The sequence below is a fragment of the Quercus suber genome, unplaced genomic scaffold (assembly GCF_002906115.3).
Source record: "Quercus suber isolate HL8 unplaced genomic scaffold, Cork oak 2.0 scaffold_269, whole genome shotgun sequence".
In the NCBI taxonomy this organism is placed as follows: Eukaryota; Viridiplantae; Streptophyta; class Magnoliopsida; order Fagales; family Fagaceae; genus Quercus; species Quercus suber.
Genome location: NW_027069725.1, coordinates 95,266 through 122,632, shown reverse-complemented (window position 1 = coordinate 122,632; position 27,367 = coordinate 95,266). Strand labels below are relative to the sequence as shown.

General features: G+C 34.1%; 1 protein-coding gene across 6 annotated transcripts; it reads right to left on the bottom strand.

Moving 5' to 3' along the window:
* Window positions 1-1,038: 1,038 nt before the first annotated feature.
* LOC112024308 (amino acid transporter AVT1I) lies at window positions 1,039-23,826 on the bottom strand. 6 transcript variants are annotated; one of them, XM_024056947.2, is made up of 4 exons: window positions 23,419-23,826; window positions 22,216-22,343; window positions 2,185-2,792; window positions 1,039-1,777 (listed from the first exon to the last, which is right to left on the bottom strand). In XM_024056947.2, the coding sequence occupies exons 3-4, from the start codon at window positions 2,686-2,688 to the stop codon at window positions 1,262-1,264; spliced, it is 1,020 nt and encodes a 339-aa protein (XP_023912715.1). In that variant the 5' UTR covers window positions 2,689-2,792; window positions 22,216-22,343; window positions 23,419-23,826; the 3' UTR covers window positions 1,039-1,261. The 6 variants fall into 6 exon arrangements, with proteins under 6 accessions (XP_023912715.1, XP_023912713.2, XP_023912712.2 ...); XM_024056945.2 differs by lacking the exon at window positions 22,216-22,343 and adding an exon at window positions 8,826-9,010; XM_024056944.2 differs by lacking the exon at window positions 22,216-22,343.
* Window positions 23,827-27,367: the final 3,541 nt, after the last annotated feature.

Below are 27,367 nucleotides of genomic sequence, written 5' to 3'. Positions count from 1 at the left end.
ATTTTAAGTTTCAACATATTTAATTTAAAATGTACTAACACAAAGTATGTTTGCAAAATAATTTAACCTATGCTATTTTCTCATAGACCACAACGTATATGCTTTCTTTATTTCAGGATGTAGCAAACACCATCCTTGAAGTGCTCATTTTAGTCGTATTAAAATTTTTAGAAATTAATAATCTACTTTTATTTTGCATATAAACTAATATGATGGGTTTGGCAAAATAAAGGGGTAAAGAGAAAAGTGGTGCATGTTACTAATTAATTCGTATCAGCATTCAGCATATTATGATACAATTTCATAGTCTTGGAGGGAGGGATGGGTTGGAGAGAGAGAGAGAGAGAGAGATTACTCAGCTTTGGGAGACCAAAGAAAGTTCATTTAATACTCGGGTTGTTCTTTTCATATATAATCCAATAAAACACCATGCTTTTCTTTCATTCTTTTTTGTTAGTTTTGTTTGTTGCTTTGGTTTTTGGCATTTGTCAATACATGTCTCATGTGCATCAATGCATGTAAAGTCTTCTCAAAAGGTTTTAAAAATATTTTGAATACAGAATCCCTAAGCATAAGCTGGCGCCCATTAGCAACAGATCAAATGGGTTCATTTATATACTCTCCTTTTCGGTTTTTTTTTTTTTTTTTTAATTATTACTTCTCCCTTATCTAGTTAAAAGATATCCTTTGCTGACCTGCGTTTGATATAGCTTTTTGTTTATGAAATAGTTGTATGTGAAAAAGTAAAGCTTTAAAAAGCTTTTATATTTCTTTCTTATACTCTTGCACCAAAATCTTTGGTAGATATTATTAATCAGGCTGAATTAAAATTTTTATAAAAAGAAAAAAAAAAAATTGTCTTCATTCCATGTATGATATGCTGACCCTGTACCACAATAGAAGTTTTGAAGTGCCAAGGATATTTGCTAATACAAACATAGTGATAGCATTTTTTAATTTAAAAATTGCATTGGCTATACAAACAGATTGAGCATGTTTCCACACTTTATTTCCCATGGGAGAAATAAAGAAACACTATCAATTCAAAAATATTTCATTCACCAACGGAAATCATATTTCCATGCAAAATAGCTACAATTTCTAAAAATTAGTGTACAGGTCCAATTCCTTATATCTATGAACTTTAGTCCAGAACAGATAACGGCAACTTCTTCTAATAAATCACGTATTCCCTTCTCTAAGTACTCAGTAGTTTATTACAATGCCAAAACTCTACTAGCAACAAAGAGAAATCCTCTTCTTACAGATGATGTATTATTTCCAAGAGAGATATGTAAGTACCACTTATTGTGATGGCAACACCCGTTAGTATTATGCCCCATATAATCACCATTTCACAACCAAATCTTTTATAAGTGTCTGAAATTTTCAAGTAGCATAAGCATGGCAGTATAATGGAAGCTGAGACACTTAAAAATGCTCCAACCAATGACATGAGATACGCGAAAAAGGGAACAGCCAAGGCTACAATAACAGTGCTGATTACAAGGCATGTGCTGATTAAGAGGCTAAGCACCCTTTTATTGTATTGATATGGAAACCAACTTCTGGTAGCATTCACAAGAGGTGTAACCATCAATGCATATTTGGCTATAGGATTGACCAAAGTGGTGTATATTGCCACTCTTGAGCTAAGTTTTCCAATGGGAAGGTTTAAAGTTATCTGTGATTGAATATTTGACCCAAACATTAAGTAACCAAAAACTGCCATTGATGCATAACTAATGGTGCATAATATAAAGCACACAAGGAGGACCTGCAACAAATATAGCAAAGTAGAAGTGAGTAACATAAACAGCTAAAGGCATCTTGCTTCTCATATTTTCCATTGCAAAGTAAAAGTGAGCAATATAAACGGCTAAAGCATCTTCTATCATATTTACACCCTTTTCTTAACAAATTTCTTAACTTTTTTCACAAATGTTGTGGTTGAAAATCGTGGTTAGTGTACGGTAAAAGTGATATCAATGAAAGTTCCATGTAAAAGTTATGTTCTACCGATCACAATCTACCACCGTAATAAGTTCTAAAACAAAACTATGAAATTTGTTCTGTTAGCAGTAGTGTTAATTTCAAAAGTTATGTTCCACAATAAATCATATGATGTATGTCAAAATGAAATCTACTTTGCTATGAAAACTCAAAAAAGTTGTTTATACTTACATTGCTAAATTGACGTTTGTTATTCATTGAAGTGTATAACGTCGGGAAGACTGGATGTGCACAATAACAGAAGGCAAATAAGCTAACAGCCGTAGGGATTCCATTCCAATTAAAAACTGTCCCCTTCTGATCAAAGCCAATTCCATCAAATGCACCAGTCCATAAGATTGAGCCAAGGATAATAACAGAAGCTAAAACCCCACTAGCCGAGATATAGGAAAGAAGGCTAAGATTATCCAACCAAACAGAAGGCAAAATTACAACAGCCACAACTATCACAAAGATTTGTTTTCCTCCGATTGCTATCCCGGCAATTTCAACTCCGGTGTTGGGAAACAAGTAGTATAAGTTATCCCCCTCAAGAATCAAGAATCCTGTTGCAACCATATAGAGCTCTACGTACATGAAAACGGATACCAATATTCTTCCAATGTTACCAAATGCACGGTAGCCTATATCAGGATAAGTTATTATATCAGAATCTGTATCCATACATCTTTGCATCAACAAGCCTGAATAAAAGGCTGCACTCGCGATAACAAAGAGAAGTATCAAGCTTAACCATCCTCCGTCTGATAGTGCATACGGAACTGACAATATCCCAACTCCTGAAAAAACCAGATAAAGAAAGAATTAGACATAGAATTCCTTGCTTGAACTAGCAGTGTAAATCTATATAAAGAAAAATGGTTTCAGTGATTCACAAAGAAAAATGGTTTAAGTGATTCACAAAAAAATAAACAAAAGCATTTCATAAACGAGTAACTCCAAGATTTTTGGTTGTTAATTAAGAAATTCATGATATGAGAATTTTAATAAATTCACCATATCTAGCTCAGAACAAAGAAATGTAGCGAAAGGCTTAGAAAATAGGCATATTCTATTTCTGGGGTCTTAACTCTTAACTAGTTGGATTCAAACATGTTATTGAAAAAAATAATAATAATAAAACATAATTGTTTACCGAAGACAAACAATACAAACTTTCTAATTATGGAAACAACAATGAAATTTCGCTGCTATGAAAAAACAAAGGTAGAAAGTAGAACCTGACAAGGCATTGAGTCCATTAAAACACGTTTTGAAGAAAGAAACGCTGGTTGTATTCAAATGATGACAGTTTGATTCCACTTCCTCTAGCTTGGGAGCTAGCCCATTTTGCGTCTCATCATGAATGAGAGGCTCACAGAGCTTGGCATCCATCGGTGGGGAGAGAGAGAGAGAGAGAGAGAGAGAGAGAGAGATCGGAGAGATGTACTTACTGGAATGTTGAATAGTTCAACACTTGGAAAAGCTAAGAAATTAAGAACCCAAGGTACCGAAATTTATGGAACTACAATGTTGCAATACGAGAGGGTATAAATAGGCAAGCCTAGGCTTTAAAACATGTGTCATCCCCAACTCTCAAGAACTCTAAAACACATTCTATATTGTCATCTTCTATCACGTGTCAATTTCGTATACTTAATTTTAATTTTAATTTTTAATTAAAATTTCATATTCTCAATAGGAGAAATAGTGAGACAATCCTTGTTTTTCTTCCTCCACGAGTAGGACATGTGCACAGTTAGCATTGTTTTGTACTAACCATGAGAGGCCCTTGTCTTTTAAGCTTGATATTCATATGTATTTTATTAATGGCATGTTTGGATGTTTAAAAAAGGAGGGGAGTAGAGTAGAGGGAGGGAGAGTAATGCAATTATTTTATTTGGAAGTTTTTTAAAGAATGAGGGGGAGGGATTTGGAGGAGTTCGGAGGGGTTTGGACTCCCTCTAGCCCCCAAATTTTAATTTTTCCAAATTGGAGAGATTTGGAAGGGGAGTAGAGTATATAAACTATTGACCAAGTAAATTATCTAATTTACCCTTATTATATTAACAAAATTACACAAGGGAAATGGCTAATTACTCCCTTCCTCCTTACTAATTTTAAAAACATCCAAATAAGGTAGAGGTAAATCATTCTCCTCTACTCTCCTCCCTACTACTTCCCTTCCCTCTACTCCCCTCTACTCTCCTCCCTCTCTAAACTTCCAAACAAGCTATAAAGAGTAAAAGAAAGAAAGTATGTTTTGTTTTTATTATTTAGAAGGGGAAAAAAAAAGTACTTTCTGACAAGTTCTAATTGAGTTTTTTTTTTTTCTTTTTTTAAATGTTCTTTGTAAACGACGAATTTATATTAATTCATAATAGGAGAATTGGCAGAGTATATGCCAATATTTTTTTTGATAATGCAGAGCATATGCCAATAGCATCAAAATACAACAGCAATTATTATAATTCATCATGTGTGAAAACATTTAATAGCACACACATTGGGTAGAAAATTATTATTTACCATGTGATCATGTGCCTCTGTGTTTAAAAACTCACCGTTTCAGTTTAGGCACATTTGAAAATTCCAGGTTTATCGGGGGAGGGGGGTTTGTACATGAATGGTCGAAGCTCACATGTTCATCAAACATATGGGGGATTTTTTGCCCAAATACCCAACATATTAATGATATTTAAATATTTATACAGTAAATATATAGTTAAAAATTTACAAAAGGTTTACAGTGTGATATCACGTCAAACAATAATAACAAGGGCAAAACTTATCTAAGTTTTTTTTTTTTTTTATTTAAAAATTTAACTAAAAATATAATACTTAGGTACAATACTTAAGTATTATTCTTTAAGTTTTGTACCTAAAATTCAATCATATGACAATATTTAACTAAAAATACATTTTCCTCTCATAATAAAAAAGCCGCCTAGCTAGATTTTAGAAATAAATAAATAAACCTAAAGAATAGTATATCATTACACTAACTAAGTTTTATCCAAATAAAAAATACCCTTTAAAATTGTTGTTTAAAAATTGACCAATCCTGTCATCAATCTCATCCTTTCTTTCGCGGACCAGAAAAAGTGAAAGAGGCTTCCTGTGGGGATATATGTACGTCAAACTCTATCAGGAAATTTTGATGATTAGCTTTTGGACTGTTTTATCTTCTAGTGTGTTGTCTTGGCATAAGTAATGAGTTGTCACAGGCATTACAATGAAAATCAAGATATTGTGAATGCTATGAAGTTGGTTGACATTTCAAAGCAACGTTTACAGGTCATGAGAGATGATGGGTGGAACACTTTGCTAGAGGAGGTTTCTGCATTTTGTGCAAAAAATAATATTGATGTTCCTGATATGGATGATTTATATCAACCTCGGCCACGACGAAAAGCTCAAAACATGAAAAATTCACATCATTATCAAGTGGAGCTTTTTATACTGTTATAGATATGCAACTTCAGGAACTTAATAGTCGTTTTGAAAATTCTGAATTATTAATTTGTGTTGCGTGTTTGAACCCAGATAACTTATTTTCAGCATTCAACAGGAGAAATTGATTCGGCTTGCTCAGTTTTATCCAAGTGATTTTTCAACAGTTCAAGTTTCTTTCTTGGATAACCAACTTGAGACATACATCCATGACATGCGGTCAACTGAAGAGTTTTTAGCACTTAAAGGAATTGGACAGCTTGCTGAAAAGATGGTAGAAATGAAAAAGAATGTTTCATATCCATTGGTTTACTCATTAGTGACTTTGGCATTGATCTTACCAGTTGCAACAACTACTGTTGAAAGAGCTTTTTCAGCAATGAACATAATTAAAATCGATTACGCAATCGAATAGGAGATCAGTGGATGAGTGATTGCCTAGTCACATATATTGAGAAAGATATATTCAAGACTATTGACTGTGAAGAAATCATGCAGCGGTTTCAAAATATGAAAAATCGTCGAGGGCAATTGAGTAAAACAAGCTAGGTGTGAAAAATAAATTAAAGCTTACATTTTATGTTAGATTCTGTATGATAATTACATTATCATATAGTTGTTTACTTATTTTGTTATTAATATTGATTAATTTTTTAGATTAATTTTTACTTCCAATCTTGTCTTTTAATCTTGCCCCCCCTGGCCTAAATTCCTGGCTCCGCCACTGGTCCGAAGGGGTGGTCTGCCATCTAGGGCAACGTTCCAGGAAATTCTATTGATACAGATAAGCATCACAAAAGCGCAGGAATAGAGGGAAGTCCTAAAATATCTAAAGAGCTACNTTGCTCGTCGTTGAGTATCAAGTGGTAAGAATTGCTGGGTACTGAAATCAAGTCTTATAAACTCGATTTCAATTTAAAAGAATCGACTCTACAAGGCTTGATTTTCATGCCTATGTGGACAAATTTCCACATTAGTTGCAGCATGATGCTGAAATCAAGTTTAATGTACTCGATTTAGCGTTCCAAAATCGAGTCTAACAAACTCGAGATGCTAGTTTCCTAAATAGTTTGAAAACAATGCTAACTAAAGAATTGTTGAAAAATGATGTTATTTTGAAAAAAAAAAATCCGTCTTCTCCCAAACAAAAACTACCTACTACAATACCATCAGCTACTATCAAAAAGTCCAAGCCATCACCACCCATCAGCAAACCCAATTGACCAACCAAACCACCACTACCAACATCAGAAAATCCAATCCACCACCCACCATCAGAAAATCCAAGCCACCACCCAAGCCGCCACCACCACCCCATCAGAAAACCCAATCCACCGCCACCACCACCACCAAAAAAACCAAGCCACCACCCACCATCCACCACCATAAATCGAAACCTAGCCACCCACCAGCCACCATTGCAAACCCCAACCCAAAATCAAACTGATAACCACCACAAAATCCCATCTTTCAAACCCAAACCCAAACCAACCAATAACCAAGCACGCAATAGGAAAGAGAGAGATTTTCGGCCATAGCAAAAGAAAATAAAAAAAAAATAAAAAAGAAGAAGAAGAAGAAGAAAGGGAAGAGAGAAACCGCTGCTGCCCATCGCCGATCTAGACCATCGAATCGTCACTGTTGCTAATTTCAATCACCACCATAACTGTTGCCGATTTCAACCCCACCACCACCATTGTTGTTGAGTTTTTGAGTTAGATGAGGGAAAAAAAAAAAAAAAAAAGCGGCTGCAAAATGAAGAAAAAGAGAGAAGAAAAGTTTTTTTTTTTTTTTTTTTTTAAATAAGTTTATAACTACAATAAGCTACCAAAGATGACAGCTTACTATAACTTAGTTGTTATTTTGTTTAAGTATAGCAGCTTTACTGTGGACCTAATTTTACAGTTTTAGATGTTAAAATGATATTATAGCAATTATACCTCTCTTGTTGTGAATGCTTTAGTACTATTTCAAATCGCTATCTTGCATATATATCTACTTCTGAATATGGGAATTTTAGATGACATGGTGTGAAATGCATGGATGTCTTTTTCAATTGAAGTTTGAGAAACGAGTATCTAATGTTTCAAAACTAAAACGTGCATGATGAGCTCAAAAAATAGAAACCCATGATAAATGAGGTAAAATAATGATTAGAAATTCATTCTTTTGGGAGAGGGCTTTTCTGCCACGAATTATAACTGGTTCTCTCATCAGATCGATGAGCCAATTCAAGATGTTGATTCAGATAGAACATCTTTGAACCTTAATATGCCAACCTGCCTTAAAGCTTGAAGCCAGTTGGAAATTTTGAGAAGAAATTACATCATGTGCGTAGTACAAGGCTACCACCTACCAGCACCACACAATATTGGCTGGTCCCAATAACTGTGGGACCAAATTCACGATAATTATGTTTGGGGTGCAAAACCACACTTCGGCTGATTCAATAACTCATAATAGGGACCAGACTAATGTACAGGATAAAGTCAGTTTATAAATCCTCAATCTCACTTCTAATGTACAGAATCGTAGTTTATTACATGCTTTTTTTTTTTTTTTTCCTTTTAAAGTATTCAAAGGCCAAAATGTCCAAAAAAAAAAATATATATATATATATACACATATATTTCAGATACATACATATAAAGCAAGAATATTCAGTTTTACTAGTCTAGATAAAATTTAGTCTTATGTGTAAAACCCATTAAAGTTACTTATAAGTGGCAATGATCAGGGCTATAAATGAACTGACTTGTTTATGAATAGCTCTAATTTTACTAAAAAAAAGTTTTGTTTATATTCATTTATATAGCACACAAAATAAGTTCAAGCTAAGTTTAGGTTCGATTATTAAACAAAGAATACTCATTCACAAATAAACTCTTGAGTATGGGACTTGATTTGAATATATATATATATATATATATAGCAAGCACCCTAATAGTACATTATACGTGTTAACGTAATTATGCTAATACCAATATACTTTTCGAAATGAAGAGCACCCTCCAGCATTTTCAAAAAATGGACATTGCCTTAATATACTCCTAAGCCATTGATAACATGCATGTCCAATTTGGAAAGGGGTCTGTTCTAATTCCATCAAGATTCAAGAGCATGGACTCCATGGGGCACAAATATGTGAGACTCTAGATTCCATAATATTAAATTTAAACCTTGTTGAGTTCCAAGAAACCATTCTTATTCAACAAAATCCAAAACCAGTTATACACTGATAGCCTATAACATGTGGAAACAAATTTACTTACGATAAGCCAAATGAAGGAGGCCAATGGATTAATATATTTTTAAATTCCAGATATAAAAAATAAATAAAAATACCCAAAACAAGAAACAAGAAGAAAAAGAGAAATAACCTGACAATGCATTGATTCCAATGAAACAAGTCCCCACAAAAGACGTGGTGTTGGACTTGGAAGTGTTTTGAACATCAATATTATGCGACTTTACATCTGGTTGCTCATGGTGATTCTCATTATGCATGAGAGGTACAATGAGGGAAGCCCCATTTTGCTGTTTAGCCTCCATTGCCGAGTCAGACCTAAATTGATGGTGATAATTACTAGCTAGCACCTGAGGATGAAAGTTATACGACAGGGAATACTCTTATAGAGGGAACTTTATCACTCCAAGGTGGGGTTTATTTATTTATTATTATTATTAGTATTACTATTCATAGATATGCAAAGTTTTTATTATATGTAGGGTAACTGTTAAATTTTCTAGGTGACTTTGGTTTGTTTAGTTATGAGTTGGAGCTGCTTTCCTCTTTTTCAAAAAGCAAAAACAAATCGAAATAAGATGGAGATTTGCATGAGTTCAACTTCGGGCTAGAAAACTTTGGCTTTAAAGTGTATGTGTCAAAAACATGAATGTATTGACTTTGCAAAATCCCTTTTGAAGAAACCTAACTTAACTTATTGTGACATAATCAACTCATGACTAAATTAATCACTTACGCAATAATATTTAACAAATCTAACAAAATAAATCAAATAATTATATATACATAATGTTCACATTCGAGTGTGTGGTCTAAATTTTGTAAAGGGGAAACAAACTCATAAACGTGTTATTTTATTGAGATTAATCCTATAAACATGTTACATGCCTCTCTCTCATCATTACATTTTCACATTGGCATGATGACAAAACATCATCCTCACCTTGAGCCTTATGCCTTAATGGCATTTTTCCTTCTCTCTCATAGATATGGGTTTGAATTAAACAATCAAATCGATTCCAATTGAAACAAATGACATATTTCATATAAATTATGAAATTGGTACATTAAACCCCATTACTGCACCATGTTAGCTTAAATTATAATGTGCTTCAATCATTTTGGCATATTTGTTTAGTATTTAGATTTTGGGCGGAATATGTGATTAGGGATGGCAATTTAGATCCGACCCGCGGATACCTGGCCCAGCTCGACCCTAATGGGCTGAATTTTACTCGGCCCAATAAAGAATAGGGTCGGGTATGGGTTTTTTTTTTAAAAAAAAAAAAACCCCGAAGCGAGTCTGAGTTAGATCCGAATTTTATAATAAAAAGAAAAAACCCAAAACTCGACTCGGTTATGACCCGATTACCATAAAATTACTAAAACCCCCCTTATATATATATATAGTTGTAAACCCTAATCACTAACCCAGTACCCATCCGCCTCTCCCTAACCTTCAATCTCTCTGTCACTCATGCCCTCACCCTAACCCTCAATCTCTTTGTCACTCACGCAGGCACAGCCACGCACTTAGCACATTTTGGCATATTTGTTTAGTATTAGATTTTGGGCAGATCGTGTGATTAGGGATGGCAATTTAGACCCGACTCGTAGATACCCGGCCCGACCTGACCCTAATGGGCTGAATTTTACCCGACCCAATAAAGAATAGGGTCGGGTATTAGTTTTTTTTAAAAATAAAACATGGAGCGGGTCCGGGTCGGGTCCGGATTATATATATATATATATATAAAACCCAGAAACTCGACTCGGTTATGACCTGGTTACCATGAAATTACTAAAAACCCCCTATATATATATATATGTAGTTGTAAGCCCTAATCACTAACCCAGTACCCATCTGCCTCTCCCTAACCTTCAATCTCTCTATCACTCATGCCTTCACCCTAACCCTCAATCTCTTTGTCACTCACGCAAGTGCAGCCATGCACTCAACAACGCACAAGAGCACGCAGCCACGCCTCAGCCTCACTCTGAGTCACTCCTCAGCCTCACTCTAAGCCATGCCTCAACCTCACTCTAACTGTCACTCACACTCAAGCTCACATAGTCACTCACTCACTCTCAAGCACTTTCCTCTTGAATTGGTTTTAGGTCGTGATTTGCTTGTTACCTAAATACTCTTCCCTCTATCTCTAGATCTAAAACCCAAGGCCAAAGACCTCAAGCTCTCTCTCTGATCTCCAACTCAGGGCTAAGACTCTCTTCTCTCTCCATTTCTATTTTTATCTTCTTCTTTATATTTATTTTTTGTTTGATCTGAAATCTCCTTCGTTGGTTTGGTTATTTATGGGTTTGAGGATTGAAAAATGGGAATTTTTTTTTAATTTTTTTATTTATTTGGGTGTGGCTGTGGAGATTTGAAAAGAAGGGATTTTTGGGATTGGTTGTTTGGCCGTGGGTTTGATGTTGAGTTTGGGGCTTATTTCAAAAAGGCTTCCTTTCTAGTTGGGCTTAATGGGGCCTTCGGGTCCAGGCTCCAGAAAAAAAAAAATCTATTTGGTAAACAGGTTGAGTACGGGCCGGGGGTCAGGTCTGGGTATGCAAAAACTCGGCCTGAACTCGACCCGTTTCCATTCCTATAGGTGATCTCTCTCTCTCTCTCTCTCTCTCTCTCTCTCTCTCTCTCTCTCTCAAATGTTACAAACTTCTCTCATTTCTTCTTTTTTACCCTTCCATCACTTTCTTCTTTTCTTTTCTTCTTATTAATTCTCTATTAAAAACTGGCCATGAAAATTAATCTTTTTTGTTAAAACAAAACCTTATAGTACCTTTTAGAGAACTGAAAAATTGAAAGGTGGATGATTTTGAAGTTAGATCATGGTTAAACCAAAGGTTGGACTGTGATATGCAATAATTAATTAAATATCAACTAAATTGGGCTAACTACAATAACATGACCCAAAAAAAAAAAAAATCACACAATGAACAGTTTTAAGTATATTTAATTAATAATAAATTTAGAAAATTTTGCGCTTATTCTTTATCCCTTAATATATCCAATCCTTTAAAATAATAAATTAATTTAGTATATCAAGAACTGGATGTAGCCTGGAGGTTGGTTGCCACGTCAAAGTTGGGACAATATCTAATAGTATTTTATAAGCTTTCTTTTAACGAGATGAAAAAATTAATAATTTTTATTATTTGATTTTGAATAGATATACCTATTTTTTATTATAATATATATATATATATAAATTGTAAGGGGACGGGCTTTGGTCCTTCTATCCAAATGATGAATGGATTAAGGCCTAAATAGCCCAATACAATAAATTTGTAGACAGTGAGTTAAAAAACTAGGCTTCAACGAAATGACAACGACCTTAATGGGCTAAAGCGGAGAGAACGAGGAAAAATAATAAATAGTCAAATGTAGTGCACAGAAATTCTTCCTCAGCAATGTCCGAGGAGAGTAGTTCTTCAATATATCTCTCTTCGATTTAATTACAGTTGCTGTTCTTAATGCTATGGTGTTTTCTCTCCAGATTTTTGTCCCCTTTCTCCCCGGAGGGTCTCTTACATTATATAGCCTCTTTTAGATGATATTGGCCCTCCATTTGTTGATCGTACAGTACACCACTTGAGTGCTTGTCTTATCAGACACCTTCCCAAACCCCTTGTAAGTTGTAGCGACTAAGGCAGCACTGTTCAGAAGTCTTTTCCACATAAATGCAGCCAGGAGATTTGGTGGGATGCATTAAATATAAGGGCAGCCCCCAACCCTTTAGTCATCTCAGGGCTAGCCACTCTTCGAAACTTTTTCTCAGCAGTAGGACCTCCTTTGGCAATGTGCCACTGATGTGGCCTTACTATCCGAGCGTGTGGCCTCCTCGACCATGGATATGACACAGGGTGTAGGTGCCTTATTTAAATTCTTGTACTCCACAATAGCCCCTCAAAACTTCGAGTGTTTTTTTTTCTCTCTCTCTTATCTGAGGAGAAAAATGGAGTTTTGACTTTGGAATAATAACTCCACACATTTCTTTGATTTCCACTTGTGAAAGTGTCACTTCGCATGTCCCGTAACCATTCTAGTGCTTCGGAGTCCGCAATGTCCCATTAAATGCTCCAGGCGGCATTTTGTTCCCCATATCCTACGATGAGATGGAGATCCTATGGCTGGCATCTCTCCTCAAAATTTAGGCGGGATAACTTCCACCCAATTTCGCCTCTATATAAGGCGCTTGGAGGAATCATTTTCCCCACTTTACAAATCTTCAAGCTCTCCAGACTTACAAACTCGCAAACCTTCAGGACTTCTAATTTTCTGAGTCTTCCAGATTTTTCAAAAAATCCTTTAAACCTTTAAGAAGTTCAGGAAGCAACCCTCATGTTCATTCTCGTAAGTTTTTTTCTCTTTTAGGTTCTTTTCTCCTCGGCCAATCTCCTCGGCCTTTTGTTCTTTGTTTTCTTTCCTTGAAAATTTCTTTCACTTCACCCTAGTCTGCTTAAATGGGTAGGTTCGCTTATCTCATAGACTCCCCCGCCGGTATAGAGGGATTTAGGGCCAAGTATCACATTCCCCAAGGAGTTTTCCTGCGATATTATGCCCCAGACCAGTTGCTTACCCATAGAAACAAAGGGGAGGTTGTCATTCCCACGATCACCTTCATAGAAGGGGGAATGACGCTTCCCATGGGTTAGGGGGACCAAAGATTACCTAATCACCCATAGGTTGTGCCCTTACCAGTATGCGTCCAACCTCTTTAGGATTCTATGTAGTGTAGACGCTCTCAATGAGCAAATGGGGCTAAACCTCACCTGGTACGACGTCATTTGGATGTACGAGTGCCACCAGCTCGCGGACTCAGGGTATTACCTTAAGTCTAGATCCTCAGTAGTCAGACTTATCTCATGCCTCACCAAATCCAACAAGGGCATGAAGGATGACTTTTTAATAGTCTTAGGGGAATAGCACAACAATCTTCCTTGCCCAGTCCAGGAGGGAGAGCCAAGTGGGATACCCTAGATTTAGTTTTTTTTTTTTTTTTTTTTTTTTTTTTTTTTTTTTTTTTTTTTTTTTTTGCATTATATGGCATATTGCTTTGCAATTTCATCACTTTCTTCTTTCTCTTTTAGTATTCTATTTGTTTTTGATGCATGGCTCGTTATCCTGCCGCGGTTTTGCTTCTCAAATGTTTTTGCAGATAAAAAACACATAGCTCCCAACTCAATCTTGTTAACGTCGCGGGCCTTAACAAGATTTGAGGTCGGAAGTGTTTGTGAGCGAAGATAGGTAACTGCGAGCTTTCCACCTCATCCTCGACTTCGAGCCCTTGTCGAACAATTTCCAAAACCTGGGCCACGTGATAATAGCAAGCGATCCTCAACTAGCCCTGATTGACGTCTCAGTGCTTGGTTTTCTAGCCCTAAAAGATCTTCCCACCAGTTGAGCTACCCCTCCACCGATCCCCGCAAGGTAACGGCTCCAAGGGAGAAACAGCCTCCTCACACCTGTCACTTGAGATTGAGATAGACCAATTTCACCTTGAGGAAGAAGGAGAGGCGCGAGGAGAGCCTATGGAGATCTCAGACTTAGAAGGTGAGCTTGGCAGGTCCTCCATCGTTTACTCCCCAGACTCATAGTTACCAGGTGGATAGCAGTTCTGAGGAGGAAGAAAAGATGGCCCTGAACTAGAGGAAAGGCCTAAAAGAGCTCCTTACGAGGAGGAATAATGGTTCGTCATCTAAGGATGCCCCAAGGTCCCAGCCCCTTCCTGCTCTTCCCCCTCCCTCTCCTCCTACACTCAACTTGCTCCCCTGCCCAACTTGAAGAAAAGAGGAAGGAGAAGAATGGAGTCGAAAGAGGGGAGGTGGTCCCCTAAAAGGAGCCCAAGTAGTAAAGGATGGCCAAGACAAAAGGTGGGCCTTCTCAGTGGAGAGTAAGGAGGTTGAGCATTGGGTCGACGTGTGCCATCCGGCCTGGAACCCTCGGTTGGAGTTGGATGGCACAATAGTACCCTGGAGCTCCTCCATCAGGGAATTCCAAGAGGTCACGCCCCTTCCCGCATTGCCATGGACAGCAATGAGTCCAAAAGCCAAGGAACTCTATTGCAAGTCATGAAACAAGCCTAAACGCCCTGTTGAGTTCCTTAAAAGAGCTGATAGAACCTTCCTTAGGTTGTCGAACCATTCTCATCACCATGGGACCTAAACTGGATGGGAACACTTTGCACATCAAGGCCTCATTTTTGGAGTGGATGGTCATTTTTGGTGAAATGGGTGACGTGCTCCACAGGGTCTATTCTACCATTATATATGGTGAACGTTGGCTGAATGAAGCACCGAGGAAGCTTTCTTTTAATTCTACGTGTAAACGGTGATTTAGAGATCTGGTTAAGAGCTCTGCTCATAGCATCATTGCCCAAACCTTTGCAGGGTGGACCTTACTCCTCTGTTTGTAATGACAGTGCTCATCATGCGAAAAAGACTTGTTGGGAGGAGTTTTGGACCTGGGCCTCTAACTACTATCACCTCATCATCAGAAGAAGGGTAGAATCTGAGGGAGTCTCTTCTTTGTCGCTCACAGCATAAATGCAACTAGGAGATTTGGTAGGATGCATTAAATGTGGGGGTAGCCACCACCCCTTCAGTCATGTCAAGGCTAGCCCCTCTCCGAAGCTTTTTCTCAACAGTAGGACCCCCTCTAGCAATGTGCCACTGATGTGGCCTTACTGTCCAAGCATGTGGCCTTCTCGGCCTGGTAATGGACTCTTAAGCCATAGATATGACATATGACGCAAGTACCTTATTTAAATTCTTGTGCCCCACGTCAATAATGATAATTTCAAATGGTATGTTGAAATATGTAATATACTAGTATCTAGTATTGAAATATTTTTTCTATATATAGATAAATTAAAGGGATACCCAGTTGTGAGTTCATTAGTCTCAGATGCAACGTAAACTTAGAGGTCCCATTAGTTCAACGCACCATCAATCCATGAGATTTTTAAAATATCTCCTTAATATGTAAATAAGTACTAAACTACTAATATGGTAAGTATGACCAAAGGATATAACATGCTCAGTAAATATTACTCCATTAAGAGTCAAACACCATGACTTCTTTGCAGGCCTGTAACTTTTGATGGCTCTTGTATCAGGATGGAAAAGTAAACAAACAAAACACCATCTCAATAATTATTGAGAATCCATGACTTTACATTTTTTTTTTTTTGTTCACGTTTTTCTCTTATGAAGTTATGATCAATAACTCGCGTTTTGTTTTGATCATAATTAATTTCGTGCCATTTTAGGAATCGGTCTTATAGGAAAAACCGCAGTCAATTTTTATTTTAGGTAGACAGTTCGGCCCAAAAAGCAAACTTTTTGACCAGAAGGCAGTATTATATGAATGTGGTTAGCGGTGATTGCGGTAATCATGGAACTGTATTTCAATTTTGCAGTTACATGTGTGGTTCAGTATGGCTCAGTGCAATGTTCAAAATGCAGTTTGGTCGGTTTTTATAAAATATATTTTTCAAGATATCATAACTAATTATTAGTTTACTATTAACAACCAAGATAATATGACAGTAAGTTTCAAAAAATATATAACATATGTAGCAATAAAAGTAACACAAATATATACAAGACAAAAAAAAAAAAAAAAAATCAGAACAGATTGATAATGAACTAAAAGTACCACAAATATATATATATATATATATAAATCAATAACAATATAAACCATACATAATTATACATGTGAAACAAATATAACATGTAACATAAAAATGCTTAACAAGTAACAGCCATAAGGTCCATAACAGTGCACCATATACACTTCTAGTTATGTTTATTAGTTTCAAGTTTCAATTATCACAACTAGTGGAAACAAGTCTAAAGCAAGCATGAAATAAATTTCAAACCCTAAACAAGTATTAAATTACAAACCCAATAACAAATTGTTTAAATAAATATGAACGCAACGAAAAAGTCCATCCATCCAAGACTGAGAGCGGGTGAGACTTGAGAGAGATTGAGAATGAATGAGGGTATTGAAGAGAAGAGTAAAAGTGTGAGATAGAAAAGTGAATACGTTTTTAAACTTTTGATCGCGTATGTAATAAAATAAAATAAAAAATTGTTTTTAACGTGAAACTAGAATGCATTAACTCTAGACCGGCCACTTACTTTGTATAATATTAAAGTATTAATATATATTTAATATGAAATAAATATATATAGGTATTGTGTGAAGCGATTTTGTGCTTTTTATTATAAAACTCGCACACAGTAACACATCGTGCAGTGTAGTTCGCTACCACTTGCAGTGTGGTTACTCTATTATATGAGCAGTTTTAGTTGGGTTGGGTGCATTTTGAGCAGCTTAGTGAACGTCCCTAAACGTGACTATCCTAAACAAAAAATTATATATATATATATATATATATATACACACGTGACTATCCTAATCAACGATTCTAAATAATAATAATAATAATAATAATAATATTAATACACTAGAAGTCAAGAAACCCCTCCTTCCGAATTCCCAAAATTTGAGAATTGAAAATAAGGAAATTGGAGGGGGTAAAGTAGCTTGTCAAACCCCATCAAATCCTTTCATCCTCCTTTTTGAAGAAAATTAAAAAAAAGTTCCAAACAACCGTTACCCCATCTAAACACACTGTTAGTGTATCAATCATTAACATACTTCAGCATAAATTGCTTTCAATTATACTCTCTTCTTCTAATTACCTCGTTGATCTCCATGTTTAGTAATAATAATAATAATATATCCATACATATTCACATTTGAAAAGAAAAATAATCTTGGGTAAAATATCATTTTCGTCCCTAAACTATCACAAAAGTTTGTTTTTCGTCCCTAAACTTTCAAAAGTTCTATTTTCGTCCCTAAACTATCACAAAAGTTCATTTTTCGTCCCTAAACTTTCAAAAGTTCTATTTTCGTCCCTAAACTTTCAAAAGTTCTGACGGAGTGCTGACGTGGCTTGACAGAGTGCTGATGTGGGAGGGACGAAAATCAATACGTTTGGAAAAGTTTAGGGACAAAAATAGAACTTTTAAAAGTTTAAGGACGAAAAACGAACTTTTGTGATAGTTTAGGGACGAAAATAGAACTTTTGAAAGTTTAGGGGCCAAAAACGAACTTTTGTGATAGTTTAGGGACGAAAATGATATTTTACCCAATAATCTTCTAAAAAATATAAAAATAAAAAATAAATGTAATCGTTAGAACAGTACATAGTAATGTGGCGTGTTACCCTCACCAGTTACACTAGGTTGCAACTTCATGCATATATATAGGTACACTTAAAGATATACAATAAGATACATAATATAATTCTTATATATATAATTTAAATTCTATTTATAGTCATTTTTATATTTTGTTAACTCTTTAAAAAAATTGTAAGGATATTATTAGGTATAAAATGTAAATTTTCCATGTTATTTTTTTTTTAATTATTGTGAAGCATTTTTTTTATGATTCATTTATTTTAAACTCTTTGGTTTTTGTACTTAATAACTCACTTGGATGAATATTTATGATGTGATCCCATATTTGATTCTAAAATTAAGAAATAAAACTCTTTAAGAATAAATAATTTAGGACACATGGCGCAAAATTGGAACTCTAATTTGGAATTATAATTTGAGTTTTTCTTAACTTTACCTATTATTATATATACACATTACTAGTATTTTCGTTTTTTAAATGTTTTATTTTCTGGTTAATTTTATTAATTTGCCAATTACGCTACAAACTCAGATTAGTACCCTTCCAATTTCCTAGCCAATTAAAAGGCAAATTCAAGGGTTGACACATTGGTTCGTAACTTTTGGCCATCCCATAAATTAAGCTAATTTGAAACTAAAAAGGTATAAACATGATTCTCAAATCATTGCAATTAGGGCCATAAATGAATCAAACTATTTATAAATAGGTTGAGTTTGGTTAGGAAAACAATCCTTGTTTATATTCTTTTGTTTAGCGAATAAGCTAAGTTCAACTTAAGTTTAGGCACACAAGTATTAAACAAGCAAAACTCAAACATAATAATATGTTTGTAAACAAGCTCATGAACATGAACCTCTATTTAACTATATATAATATTTTATTTTTATACATATACTTATTTAAAATTGTACTTAAGTAGAATTAAAATTAGATTTTATAAGTTTGTAAATAAGTTCATATATTATCAAATTATTATTTGTGGTTTATTGATAATATAAAAAGTCAACTTGTAATTAAAATAAACCTAGGCCCTATCAAAAAATTTAAATGTTTATATTTTTATTAGTGTAAGCATATCTATAGGTAATATTGGACCAAATTATTCATGATTCTATTTTATATTATATATATTAGAAAATATATTACAGATTCTAAATTTAGTATAAGTGCTTTTGTATAAAATATAGATCACATATTTCTACGCTTAAAAATTGATTTATTCGCAATATTGGACCAATATGTTGTCAATACATTGTTAAAGAACTTGAATCACCCCATTAATGAAGAGTCACAACTTAGGAAGAGCTATGTCTCTCTTAAGGATTGCAATATAAATATTCCATAATATAAGTTATTTGTCTTAGCTAGCTAGCATAATACCTTAGTCCCAATATTTTGTCTTATGCTTACTTTCATTTGTTATAAAAAGAAAAGGAAAAAAAAAAAGATATGAATATTTGATTAATTGATCACTTGGTTACTCATGCACATCTAGAATGAATTTTAATTCTCTCTCTCTCTCTCTCTCTCAAACGAAAGCAATTGATATGGGTAAAATATCATTTTCGTCCCTAAACTATCACAAAAGTTTGTTTTTCGTCCCTAAACTTTCAAAAGTTCTATTTTCGTCCCTAAACTATCACAAAAGTTCATTTTTCGTCCCTAAACTTTCAAAAGTTCTATTTTCGTCCCTAAACTTTCAAAAGTTCTGACGGAGTGCTGACGTGGCTTGACAGAGTGCTGATGTGGGAGGGACGAAAATCAATACGTTTGGAAAAGTTTAGGGACAAAAATAGAACTTTTAAAAGTTTAAGGACGAAAAACGAACTTTTGTGATAGTTTAGGGACGAAAATAGAACTTTTGAAAGTTTAGGGGCCAAAAACGAACTTTTGTGATAGTTTAGGGACGAAAATGATATTTTACCCAATAATCTTCTAAAAAATATAAAAATAAAAAATAAATGTAATCGTTAGAACAGTACATAGTAATGTGGCGTGTTACCCTCACCAGTTACACTAGGTTGCAACTTCATGCATATATATAGGTACACTTAAAGATATACAATAAGATACATAATATAATTCTTATATATATAATTTAAATTCTATTTATAGTCATTTTTATATTTTGTTAACTCTTTAAAAAAATTGTAAGGATATTATTAGGTATAAAATGTAAATTTTCCATGTTATTTTTTTTTTAATTATTGTGAAGCATTTTTTTTATGATTCATTTATTTTAAACTCTTTGGTTTTTGTACTTAATAACTCACTTGGATGAATATTTATGATGTGATCCCATATTTGATTCTAAAATTAAGAAATAAAACTCTTTAAGAATAAATAATTTAGGACACATGGCGCAAAATTGGAACTCTAATTTGGAATTATAATTTGAGTTTTTCTTAACTTTACCTATTATTATATATACACATTACTAGTATTTTCGTTTTTTAAATGTTTTATTTTCTGGTTAATTTTATTAATTTGCCAATTACGCTACAAACTCAGATTAGTACCCTTCCAATTTCCTAGCCAATTAAAAGGCAAATTCAAGGGTTGACACATTGGTTCGTAACTTTTGGCCATCCCATAAATTAAGCTAATTTGAAACTAAAAAGGTATAAACATGATTCTCAAATCATTGCAATTAGGGCCATAAATGAATCAAACTATTTATAAATAGGTTGAGTTTGGTTAGGAAAACAATCCTTGTTTATATTCTTTTGTTTAGCGAATAAGCTAAGTTCAACTTAAGTTTAGGCACACAAGTATTAAACAAGCAAAACTCAAACATAATAATATGTTTGTAAACAAGCTCATGAACATGAACCTCTATTTAACTATATATAATATTTTATTTTTATACATATACTTATTTAAAATTGTACTTAAGTAGAATTAAAATTAGATTTTATAAGTTTGTAAATAAGTTCATATATTATCAAATTATTATTTGTGGTTTATTGATAATATAAAAAGTCAACTTGTAATTAAAATAAACCTAGGCCCTATCAAAAAATTTAAATGTTTATATTTTTATTAGTGTAAGCATATCTATAGGTAATATTGGACCAAATTATTCATGATTCTATTTTATATTATATATATTAGAAAATATATTACAGATTCTAAATTTAGTATAAGTGCTTTTGTATAAAATATAGATCACATATTTCTACGCTTAAAAATTGATTTATTCGCAATATTGGACCAATATGTTGTCAATACATTGTTAAAGAACTTGAATCACCCCATTAATGAAGAGTCACAACTTAGGAAGAGCTATGTCTCTCTTAAGGATTGCAATATAAATATTCCATAATATAAGTTATTTGTCTTAGCTAGCTAGCATAATACCTTAGTCCCAATATTTTGTCTTATGCTTACTTTCATTTGTTATAAAAAGAAAAGGAAAAAAAAAAAGATATGAATATTTGATTAATTGATCACTTGGTTACTCATGCACATCTAGAATGAATTTTAATTCTCTCTCTCTCTCTCTCTCTCAAACGAAAGCAATTGATAGTTTGATACCTATTTGATCTACATAAAAGATAAAAATGTGATTCTCACTCTCACAGAATTCTTCATATTATATTATAGGATACGTCTCATAATCCGCTCAAAGATGGTGGGTATAATAATATTGACGATCCAGAAAAAAAAAAAAATATATATATATATATATATATGAACAAAAGGATATAATATATTAATATTGACGAATTATTATCTTTAGCTTTCCAAACCAAAGATTGAAAAAAGAAAAAAGAAAAAACAAGTCGTTCAGAGACAAAATATGTCCCACATTTGTATCAAAAACAATGCCATTTGTATTTCTTTTTTCTTTTTTTTTTTTGGTGGTAATCATGCCATTTGCATTTCAATCTCTATCGCGTCAGAGTTTTAATACAGTTTCGTCACGAAAGTTGATGGATATATATTAAAATCGGAGTTAGGTACTAGAAGCCAAACAAATTTATGTCACATTAATGAAGCTAACCAATAACGCGACAAAGACAGTATTTTAAAAAGATAGTATTTTTCTAAAGTTCGACACCATCAATGATCAAACTAGTGACCACTAACCACTAGTCCAAAACGATGAGAACCATTTTCTTTTTTAAAATTATAGAGACGTGCTGGAACCATCTTTGTGACCCTTTCACCTTTTATATATATATATATATATAATTTTTTTTTTTTTTTTTAGTTTAGGTGAGGGTAGACTACTCTATACTAGGGTTGGGGCAAACCACAAACCTCAAAGAGAACTTACATTGGACTTATAGATCACCAATCAAGGAGGATTGTGAGCAGCGAGACTCGAACCTAGACCTTTTGGGCAAAGCCTTTGAATCTTACCAACTAAACCAACCCCCATTAGCACCCTTTCACTTTCATTCGCTGAAAAGAAAGAGCCACAAACCATTGGTACTTCAAATCAATTAAGGAGCAGTAAATTAAAAGCTTGGGAAACTTTTTTTCTTGGTAACGTGTCGAGATGAAATTATCTAATTAATATAACATCATTTTTACATGAATATATCACTGTATTATGCACCAATTACAAAATAAGTAAGGGATCTCTAGTTAATTTCTCACAAACTTAAGTTTGCATTTGTGTTATGGTGGACCAAAGTAAGGTCATTGCATGAGAATGGGAGTAGGCGTGACACATGTATCCCTAGCATGACATATCGTCCTAACTGATAGCCATATATACCAAATTTCATGTATGTAGCTACCATGAAACGCCCGCATCTCGTTTTAAATTCGCAATTTTTAAAATATATTTTTTTTTATTCCTCACCTTTTTTAGGGATAGCCTTTTCAAACAATTCATTTTCAAAATATAGAAAAAAAAAAAATCAATTATATTAAACGAATACCAAGTCATGAGTCTTCCATCTAAGTAGCCGCCACGAAGTGCTAGCTATTTGGCATCTCATTGCAATTTTTTTAAAGCCACTTTTAGTCTTAGCTACAACCTTTTCAAACAATCCATTTTCAAAATATAGAAAAAAAAAAATTATATCAAACAAACACGAAGTCATGAGCCTTAAGCTAGTTCAATAGGGATAACAGATGGTTATAATTTTTTTAGTATGGCCTTTTCCAGAATTTTGAGTGCCGAACATATATGGAGGAAATTAAACAATTAGGATTGGGCTGTGACTGGGTGATCAGTTTAGTAAAATCTACACAGGCTGGGAAAATATTGATACCTTGTCAATTTACAAAATGGAAATCATAGCTAGACTAATTACAACCCTATATAGTGAAGCAACAATATCATTGTATTGCAAATTTAAAGTTCAAGTCTTACCAAACGAAGGAACAAAAAATAAAAGAGAGAGAATTCATAATGTCAAAGTTAATTAAACAAAACAGCACGCTAAAATTCCTAAAAATGATGATAATTTCTTGTAAGGATTTAATTTACTGAGAATATATATATAATAGAAGTAGAGAAACCAACCTGTCAAAGCATTGAGCCCATTGATACAGGTCTTAAAGAAGCCCGTGGTTGTGGTACTAGCTTGATCACCACCTGCCTTTGCGTCTGCTATCTCGTTTTGTTTCTGATTAAGCACCAGAGGTGTGGATAGGGAAGACCCATCATGAGATTCACTATCCATCACTCCCTGCATGTGTGTGCAAGTGTTTGAGAGAGTCTCAGAAAGTTCCCAATTCGTGGGCTTCACAGTTCACACTCGGAAGATAAAAAGCATAAGTAGAGGATTCACCTATTAGATTAGTAGAGTTAAATTAACTTATATTTTTGTTAACTAGTGGGGGGCGAGGGGGGTCAAGTGCCCCCCCGACTCCTCTTTAAAAAGTTTATGAGTACTGACATGTAGAAGTCAGTAGAACTCCATCTTAAATACTTTGCTAGTTTGCCCGTTCTGGTTTAAGAAAAAACAAAGCAGAAAACAGTCTCTAAAATAGCTTTGATGCCGAATAGAAAGGAGAGCAGTTTCACAGCATTGAGAGATTTACGGTACTATTTAACCAACTACATCACTTTTGTTTAAAACATAAACTTTTATCATTTTCATAAAAAAATTATATATATATACATATATATATATACATATATATATATATATATATATTTTTAAAGCCTAACTAATTAATGCCCTTTTACCGTACTCAAATTCAAACATTGGGGCTAGGTTTCTACTCTAAAGTATAAACCCAATTTAAATACTTTGAAGAATCAATATAAAGCAAAAAGATTTCGTAAGATGTTATGTATTGTTTCGCTGCTTAATAAAATGAGAGTATTTCTTATAAAAAAAAAGAAAAAGAAAAAAAAGATAGAATTCTATATATTTTTTTTAAAGCAATCAAGACAATATACGTATATTTTATACAACTTTAAAGGTATTAATACTTTTACATTGATTATTTTTTCAATTTATTACGAGGAACTAAATTAGATATCTAAATTTATGTATTTAGATTAATATATCTTGCTTTGATTGTTACTAACTACTGTATAAATTAGTTATTTTTGTTTTGATATAAAATATATATTTGTAGTTAATTGAAATTATGGAGAATACATAGTATAATAATAAATCTTGCCTCCCCTTAATTGCAATTCTGGCTCCGCCACTGCTTAGGACATAGGTTAAACTGTGGATTTCAGTTAGTTTAACTAATAAAGTCTCTGATGGTTGAATAAAAGATTTATGATTCAATCTTTATTTACACCAAAAATTGATTGGTATCTTGGTTTGATAATAAAGAGATATTATCAAGCGCAGACGCTATAAGTTGAAACTTTCTCAAAAAAAAAAAAAAAAAAACCAAAAATACCTATAGATTGAGCCACTTGTGAAAAACCAAATCCAAAAGAAAGAGCCCACCCTGCCGTGAAAATGTAGATGCTTAGTAGGTATGAGGAGGAACCCATCCGAAGCTAGCTAGAATTCAAGCCTTAAGATCCAAATATTTTGATACAAAACAATATATCATTCACAAGTCTTTTTTTTTTTTTTTAATGTAAATTATAACTCATAATTACGTATTTATTAATCTTAACTTATACATTTAAAGCCCTCTTTAACAAACCCACTAACTTAATCATGTTTCCCTATCGAATTGAGTTTGTAACGTACCTCGCGTGGCCTGAAAATCTGTCACAGCAAGCTTAGTATTTTAACAAAAATAAAATTACGTGTCTAAATAACAGCCACAAAATCGTGCCCTACACTACTTTTTTTTTTTTTTTTTTGGTTGTTGAAAAGCATCGTGCCCTACGCTACATTTTTTCTTTTTGGTTGAAAAATATCATGCCTTACGCTACTACATACATGCATCAGCCACTCTCATTCATTGGAGCTAAGGCAAAAAACATGGGGCAGTACTGTGACAGACTGACATGAGTTGCCCTTTTCCTCGGTCCTACGTCCATTATTACGTACGTTAATTTCCACAAAGGAAATATTGTACAAAATGATTGAGCATTATGATATCCAAGCCTTGCTGGCAGATTTAACATGGTTTTCTATTAGCATTCGCACTTGTCATTGTAAATGCCATATGTAAAAGGTGTTAATATTTTTTTCTCAAAAATTTCTCACATTTGGAATGCTATATATCAAGTATTGTAAAAAAATTTACAACACTACTATAGTGTAATTCTAAAGGTAGAATTGCACTGTAGCAATATTGTAAAAAAAAAAAATAATAATAATATTTTATTCTATTTTTCCCCCGAAATTTCTCTCCCCTCTTTTTCATTATTTATGTTCTCTTCTCTCTCTCCCTTCTTTGTTTCTCCATCGGCGAGTTTTGTGGTTATTTATTTATTTATTTATTTATTTATTTATTTATTTATTTATTATTATTATTATTATTTTTTTTTTTTTTTTTTGCTGTGACTGATGCTTAAAGGAAGGTGTGGGTGTGGGACGAAGGCGTGACCGGTGCTCAAAACCCATTTTCTCAAACCCAAAACCCCGTCTGGTTGTGGCAACGGTGGAGGTAGGCGTGATCTCTTTTTTCTTTTCTTTTTTCTCTCTATCTTCCCTTGAATCAACCCTTCATAGTGGAGATATGGCGTGGGACTTATGGATCGGTGGCTGGTTTCATCATCCCTGATGTGGGTTTCATTTTTGGAGGTATGAGTTTCATGGATCAAAGGATGGGTTTCATTTTTGGTGGTGTGGGTGGCCGGATTTCTTTGTTCCTTGGTTTGGTGGTTGTGTTTTTGGTGGGTTGGTGGTAGGTAATTTGATGGTGGAGTGGGTAGTGGGTTGATGGTGGTGGTTGGATGAGAGTTTTAATTTTGGTTGGGTTGATGGTGGTGGGTGGTGGTGGTGGTGGTGGGTTGGCTTGGGTTTGGCTTGGTGGTGGTGGTAGTGGGCTGTGTGGGTGGCCGAATTTCTTTGTTCCTTGGTTTGGTGGTTGTGGTTTTTGTGGGTTGGTGGTGGGTAATTTGATGGTGGTGTGGGTAGTGGGTTGATGGTGGTGGTTGGATGAGAGTTTTAATTTGGTTAGGTTGATGGTGGTGGTGGTGGTGGTGGTGGTGGGTTGGCTTGGGTTTGGCTTGGTGGTGGCGGCAGCTTGGTGGTGGTGGTAGTGGACTATGTGGGTAATTTATTGCGTAGTATAAATATATTATTTTATTGTGTAGAAATATTATTTTAATGAGTAGAATAGGAAAATAAAAACTGGGATGTTGAGAGTGATGTAAAATGGTATGGTATAAATGACAAAGTAATTTTTGAGATGGTAAAATAGAATAATTTGAAGAAACCTGATGCGAATGCTCTTAGTAGTGTGAAATGGGAAACTAATACTGTGCCTCATTCTTTAGCCCGCCATTCTAGACATACTCATGATGATATTTGTTGATGTCTATTTTTGGCAAAAGAACTCAATGGCAGAAAAAGCCCAACAATATGAAAGAGATGGAGAAAAAAAAACACCAAAGTAAAGACTATTTGGCCAGAATGGCAAGAATAATGGTCTATGGGCCTACAAAATAGTAAAGTGACCTCCCAAAGAAAGCAAATGGGCCCAAAGAATCTCCAAAGAATGAAATAGTAAGCCTATGAGAATCATAAGAAATAGAAAGAAAGCAAAAATGGGCCGGAGGAGCCCAAAGAGAGGAATTAGTAAATGGGATTGGTTCGAAGGTCAATAAACTCAAAGGTAAAGGATGTGGCAATAGGGTTTGAAAAGCCCAAAAGATTTAGCAAAAGCCTATGGAAATGTAAGAAGTAGGAAAGAATGTAATGGACCAAGGATGCCCAAAGAATGAAATGGGCCGAAGATGCCCAAGGAATAAAATGGGCCGAGGAAGCCCAAGAAGTTATATGAACTAGCCCAATAGAAATGCTGGGTAGTAGAAACTAAAGGAAGAAATAACGTGTGAAACTAGCATGGCAGACACTTCAGACCGTAAGCCCAGA